General features: G+C 31.8%; 1 protein-coding gene across 1 annotated transcript; it reads right to left on the bottom strand.

Moving 5' to 3' along the window:
- Nucleotides 1-1,361: 1,361 nt before the first annotated feature.
- On the bottom strand, nt 1,362-5,113 carry LOC137837769 (small ribosomal subunit protein uS3y-like). Its single transcript, XM_068646889.1, has 6 exons — nt 4,955-5,113; nt 4,707-4,854; nt 4,458-4,629; nt 2,087-2,141; nt 1,868-1,999; nt 1,362-1,735 (listed from the first exon to the last, which is right to left on the bottom strand). The coding sequence occupies exons 1-6, from the start codon at nt 4,982-4,984 to the stop codon at nt 1,550-1,552; spliced, it is 723 nt and encodes a 240-aa protein (XP_068502990.1). The 5' UTR covers nt 4,985-5,113; the 3' UTR covers nt 1,362-1,549.
- Between the last annotated feature and the right edge of the window lie 1,376 nt (nt 5,114-6,489).

The raw sequence follows: 6,489 nt of genomic DNA, 5'->3' as shown, positions 1-6,489 counted from the left end.
TTCTTCTTATCTATCATTATTGTTCCTAACAATGTTCATGAGGCACTTCATCACCCTATATGACAACAAGCCATGATTGATGAAATGCATGCACTTGAACAAAGTGGTACTTTAGAGTGATAAGGTTGGTCCTATTGGTGAAGTAGATAATCTCAAAGATTATCTAGTAGCTAGGGGATATGCTGAGGTTTATTTAGCCAAGATTTGTGGAGGTGGAGAGAAAAAACTATCTCTTGATAGAGGATTTTGCTGGTGATGAAAACCTTGGACCCATATCACTTAAACATTCCTTGATATAGGATTTTACTGGCTTCTTTACCAATTTGACATTAATCTCATTGTTTGTAAATTCCATTGATTACCCTGACTTGAAGCAATGACCCCAAGCTTGGTTTGGTAAATTTAGCCATATTATTCAAATTTTTAGATTAAAATAAAGTTAGACAATTCATTCAGTGTTTTATTGTCATACTTCTCTTAAAAATTGTGTTTATCTTATAATATATGTTGATGATATTGCTATTACAAGAAATGATGTTATTAAAATTGCTAAATTAAAAAAGTATTTATTGAGCCCCTTTCACACCAAAACATGACCTATTTAAAATATTTTCTTAGTATTGAAGTGACATAATCAAAAGGTGTTATCATTTCATAAAGAAAATATACTCTTGCTACTTTGGAGGAGATAAACATGACAAATTGCAAGCCCATTAATAGTCAAATTAGAAGTTAATGAGAGACCAATGTGAACTTTTCTCTCCGAGAGATATAAAACGTTGGTGGAAAAACTTAGATATGTAAAGGAAACCTAGGATAAGGATTGTTGAACAAGAACAAGGAAAATACTCAAGTATTAGGGTATTGTGGTATCTATTGGGGTGGTTGTCCCATTTACAAAAGATCTACCACAAAATATTATGTATTCCTTGAAAGAATTCTTATATCTTCAAAAAGTAAGAAACAAAGTGTTGTTACTCGATCTAGTATAGAAGTTGGATATAGGTCTAGGATCATTACAATGTGAACTTGTGTGGATTAAACAACTCCTTCAAGAGTTCAAATTGTTTTGTAGGAATGTTTGGTAAGAATGAACATACGTAATTATACTGTGACAATCAGGTATTGAAAATGCCTCAAATCCAACGTATTATGATAGAATTAAACATATAGAAATTGATTGATTGTCATTTATATTGATTGTAAAAATTCTCTTAAAAGATTTCGTTAACAACAATCAGGTATTCTAACTAAATCTCTAAGAGAACCTATGATTCAGTTTGTTATACAATTAACAATTTAGGCTTTTTTCCCCATCAATTTTGTAATTTGGAATAAATACTACATATAAGTACAACTGATTAAAACATTCAAGTTGATCTTTTTAAGAAAAAATAGTTATTCAACATCAAAACCACTAACAAAAATCAAATTCTCCACTCCTCAACAAATGAAAATTAAATCATAAAAAAAATACTGCTGCTCAAATACCAAAATTTGGAACTAGTTGCCCAACAAATGCTGCATAGGAATTTAACAATAAAAAAATTTAAGCAACAGGGACCTCAATATCATTGGCCAAAACAGGAGCCAAAACAGGAGCAGTAGAAGGGTGGTTGTATTCTTCCTCTTTTGGAGTGTGAATTGTGACAATATCTGGGAGGGGAGTTTTAGGACCCTGTTTCCCTTTGGGATCCCAATCAAGCATGATCTTAACCTTGATACCAAGAACACCCTGTAAAACAAAGAGGAAAATATTATTTGCACCCTCACGACTAAGTGAATGAAAATTAACCAACAAGACGAAATCCTAGTGCCAAATGACAATAAATAAAATAGTATCAGGTAACTAAGAATAGCAGCAAACCTGTCTGAGGAGCACATGTCTCACTGCAGAGTCAATGTAATCCTTGACCGGTTGTCCAGAAGAAATCATGTACCCATCCTTGAATTTCATGGATTTGGCTCTCTGAGCTCTCAGTTTTCCACTAACAATGACCTGATCAAGCCAAACAGTAATTACAACAAAATTATTGTATAAAGCAATACAAAAAACATTACTTCAAAGCAGCTTCTGTAGACAAACCTCGCATCCCTTGGCACCACTTTCCATCACAAATCTCAAAACACCATAGCAAGCCCTGAAACAAAGAGTTTAACATATAGAGTTTCCACGAGGCAGAACAATTGTATTTGCACAAATAAAAATTGAGAAGTATAAAAGCTTTTGGCCCTTAAAAAGCACTTTAGTAATGCAAAATATGTTCCTATAGAAACACAAGTTCTCTTAGAGAAGCTACCACGTGCATATATCATCTCAAGCTACACTACCATTAAAAACCAAGGTCAAATAGCATCGTATAATGCTTGTAGAAAATGTATTTACATCTGAAAAAGGGGAAGAAAGACTAAAGTGTATAGGGTGCAGGATTCATTCCTTAGATGAAGTAAAAATTCAATGAAAATGGAAGTATGGATCATAAATCAGGAGATCAGATCATGGATCATAAGATCCTACAAATTCAATGAAATTCATATATGTCCACACATAATCATATATAAACACATAATTGAACTTCAGTTCAACATGATAAGCAATATATATATATATATATATAACAAGCATATAAAACAGTAAGCCAATAATTATATAGTAAACACCCATCCTAGTTAAACAAATAGTAAGCCAATAGCTCCATCCAACTTAGGTATAAAACAATAATCCATCGCCAAGATATAACATTGCAAGTTAAAAACATAATTGCACAAGAGTCCTTCAACTGCATCATTTCCAATTCCATCTCCTTCACCATCAAATTAGTAATGTCTAAATCATCTTGAGGTGTACTTTCATCTTCCTCAACTTGGACCAGAACCAAGTTTCATCCAAATCCAAGTTGTCTACATCAAAACTTAATCCTTAATTTTGCAGATGGTCATCTTCCATGATCCACTCATCATCACGTGAACAAACATCAAGATCAATTTTGTCAGTAATTGAAATTTTAAGTGGCAATGTCAAAGAGTATTTATCCTCTAATTTCTGTGCAGTTTTAAGTTCACATGGCATTTTACACCAATCTACTTGTCCTCACACACCTCAACATAAATGGTATTTCAAAGAGGAAAAACAGACACATGTTCGTACCTTATTGCTTATTGCCAATATACCAGTCCATCATTTGGGCGATATTATCCTAACTACTTGTTTTCTTATTAAGAGAAAATCGTCTTCTATTTTCAACAATAAGATTCCTTATTCCATTCTTTTTCCAAATGATTCTCTCTTTTATATTTCCTCATGTGTGTTTAGTTGTGTATATTGTCTCTAGGGTTGGATGAACTCTCTGCCCGTGCTGTTAAATTTGTCTCATGGAAAATGTGTTTACTTAGATAATGCATGTTGATGCTATAATCATTACAGGGAATGATACTACTATAATATTTGCTAAAGGAACACTTACGTAAACATTTCTAAATACTTCTTGGGTACTGAAGTAGTTCAGTCAAAAGAAGATGGTGTAATCTCTCAAAGGAAGTAAGCTCTAAATATCCTACAAGAGACAGATATGATTGACGGAAGACCAGTGGATAGTTCTATGGACCAAAATCAGAAATTAATGACGAATCAAGTTGAATCTTCCTCTGATCCAAAATATATAGAAGGGTTTAAAAACTTATTTATATTACTTTTACTAGACCTGATTTTTCTTTTAGAATTGGTGTTGTTAGTCAGTTCATGTGGCCAATGGTGTCTCTTGTGAAACAATTCCTTCAAAAACTTAACTTGTGAGATTCAACAAACGAAGATGTATTGTGATAACCAAGCTGCTCTTCACATAGTGTTCCATAAGAAAACTAAACACAGATATTAACTGTCATTTTATTTGGGAAAAGTTGTTGTCCAAGGAAATTTGTACTGAGTTTGTCAAATTCAATGATCAACTTGCAGATGTGTTAACAAAATCCTTAAGGGGACCTCATATTGAATTTATTAAGTTCCAAACTAGTATGTATAATTTGTATCCTCCAGCTTTAGGGGGAGTGTTAGAATAGGTATTTAATATAGATGTTGGAAAACTGCTATATGCTGTACCTAATTGATTTTAGCTAGGTAAAATCAATTTTGCTTCAAACCTTGTTTGACTAGAAGTGATAAAAAATTACTTAAAATTAGGTTGAAAAATTTATTGCTATCAGGATAGAAGAATCCAGACATACGACACTTCACTTGAAAACTAATGTTTTAACCAAAATCAATTTCCTGCTTTCCTAGAACAAACAATTTTGCAAAAGCTTCACTAAATCAATCTACCACAATAAAACATAAACATTAAGCAAGTAGTGTGCAGATTCAACATACACAAAACTAAAAATCCTGCCTATTGATAACTCTAAAAATCAGATATATTATGATTATTATATAAATGAATAAATTTGCTAAAAATTATGCATACCTGCGAACAGCAAGACCACCGAGGAGCTTGTAACGAAGAGACTCAGCCTGAGCAATGGCACATAGACCTCTGTTGTTCACCTTTTCCGCATAAAGCTCAACACTGTTCTCAGGAAACTTGAACCTCTTCTGCACCACTGAGGTCAGTTCCCTAATTCTCCTTCCCTTCTCACCTGCACATCAAAACACACAATCAATAAACTAACATTCTAGTCAACCATGGTAACAGAGGTTCTAGAATCGCAATTACCGAGAACGGCTTGGGTTCTGGTGGCTCTGATGATGATCTCGGTGCGCATAGGCGTAACCCTAACCTCGACGCCGGAATAACCATCCTCCGCCAACTCACGCGTGAGAACCTCGTTCAGTTCCGCGAAGAACACTCCGTCCGCAACAAACTGTACAGTAACGCCGTTCAAATATTGAATTCACAGAAATAAGAAAAAAATGAGAGAGAAAGAGAAATTGTTATTGTTTGTGATTCGGTAAACAACTAACCTTTCTCTTCTTACTCATCTGAGTCGCCATGTTTGGGAATCGAACAAAAGCGGATACGATTCTGATCTGAACACACAGAATGAGACTGAGAGACTGAGACTGCAAACCCTAATGGGGTTGGAATATGTTTGCAGAGTGACTCAAATAAAATGTTTCAAGTTATTTTAAATTTTAGTTTTTTACCTAAATATTATTTTTCTATTTTTAAATGCAAAAGTATTTAGAAATATTTTAAGAAGAATACGTCCAAATGTAAGATTAATATATTTTTTCAAAAATAACTAATTTTAAATAAATATTGTATTACATTAAATATTCATTGATTTTTTAATAATTAATTTTAGTAAAAAAAATAATTAATCATATGTTCTCGTTTATATATGTTTTTTTGGCAAATTCTCCGCACATATATATATATATTTTATTTTTTAAAATTCTATTTTTTAGTATAATGTAGTTGAGATATGTTTTGTGGTATTTTTTATTTATTTATGACGTAGTAGTTGTGTTTTGATTAGCTTATTTTTGTTCATTCTTTTTTAAAGTCATAAAATCTAAAAAAATAATTAACAAAATATAAAATAAAGTATAAAACTAAAAAACATTATATAAGAAATGTCAAATACAATAAATCTTGAATTTTATAAATTTAAAAATTGATTGGATGCACGATTAAAAATCATTGGATGCAAGAAGTAATTGTTACCCATTGATCATATTTACATTTCATCCAAAATCGTGTTTTCGGAAACCTATTTTGTCAATCCAGAAAGGGATTCCAAAACTATTACATAAGGGCATTCGGATGAAAATATTATAATGTGCAGCAGTTTATTGATTCAGCATTGTAATGAATTTTACGTATAAATACACACCAATAAAAATTACAGCACAATAAATACACACCAGTATTATACACTCTCACAATTTGGTACCTATCTTTTTTTTTATACTACAATTATACAAACTAGTAAAGTTCTAGTATACCAAATCAATGCAGCAGCAGACAAAATTTGATGTGTAAATATTAATAACAGAATCAGTAAACAAGTTAGCAACAAATTACTACAATACTAAAATTTACCTGCTATCCTTCAGTGAACCATATGATCAAAATCAGAGGCTCGAATGGTTTAAAGCTTCATTCAGAATGAATCTCAGTTTCCTTCTATCAGTACATAATGTGTGTGTCTATATCTATATATATATATATATATATATATATATATATATATTATAAACTTGCAGACAAACCAGAATGAAAACTTGACAATGGAAATTGGCCAAAACAACTTAGAGAAACAAGAAGCTTTGCATTATTCTAATAAAGTCCAAATCAGTTATTGGATAATTGCGTGCTTGTATTAGTTCATTTAGTACCCACCTTACCTAACTACTCTAATCTGAACTGTCTTAAAAAGGAACAATATATAGCTATCTATTGATATTATATTTTTAATCATACCCTACAAAAATTGAGATTATACCACAGATCATGATGAACCAAGTCAATCAACCTAAAGAAAGATAAAAAA

The sequence above is a fragment of the Phaseolus vulgaris genome, chromosome 4, assembly GCF_000499845.2.
Source record: "Phaseolus vulgaris cultivar G19833 chromosome 4, P. vulgaris v2.0, whole genome shotgun sequence".
Taxonomy (NCBI): domain Eukaryota; kingdom Viridiplantae; phylum Streptophyta; class Magnoliopsida; order Fabales; family Fabaceae; genus Phaseolus; species Phaseolus vulgaris.
This window is presented reverse-complemented; position numbering and strand designations above follow the sequence as displayed.

Bases quoted from the DNA above. Each gene is read 5' to 3' on its own strand.
- LOC137837769 (XM_068646889.1), bottom strand. From the start codon at position 4,984: ATGGCGACTCAGATGAGTAAGAAGAGAAAG. The intron at 2,142-4,457 runs GTATGCATAATT...TCTTTGTTTCAG, and splicing joins GGTGGTCTTGCTGTTCGCAG to GGCTTGCTATGGTGTTTTGA. The intron at 1,736-1,867 runs GTTTGCTGCTAT...TTTGTTTTACAG, and splicing joins GACATGTGCTCCTCAGACAG to GGTGTTCTTGGTATCAAGGT.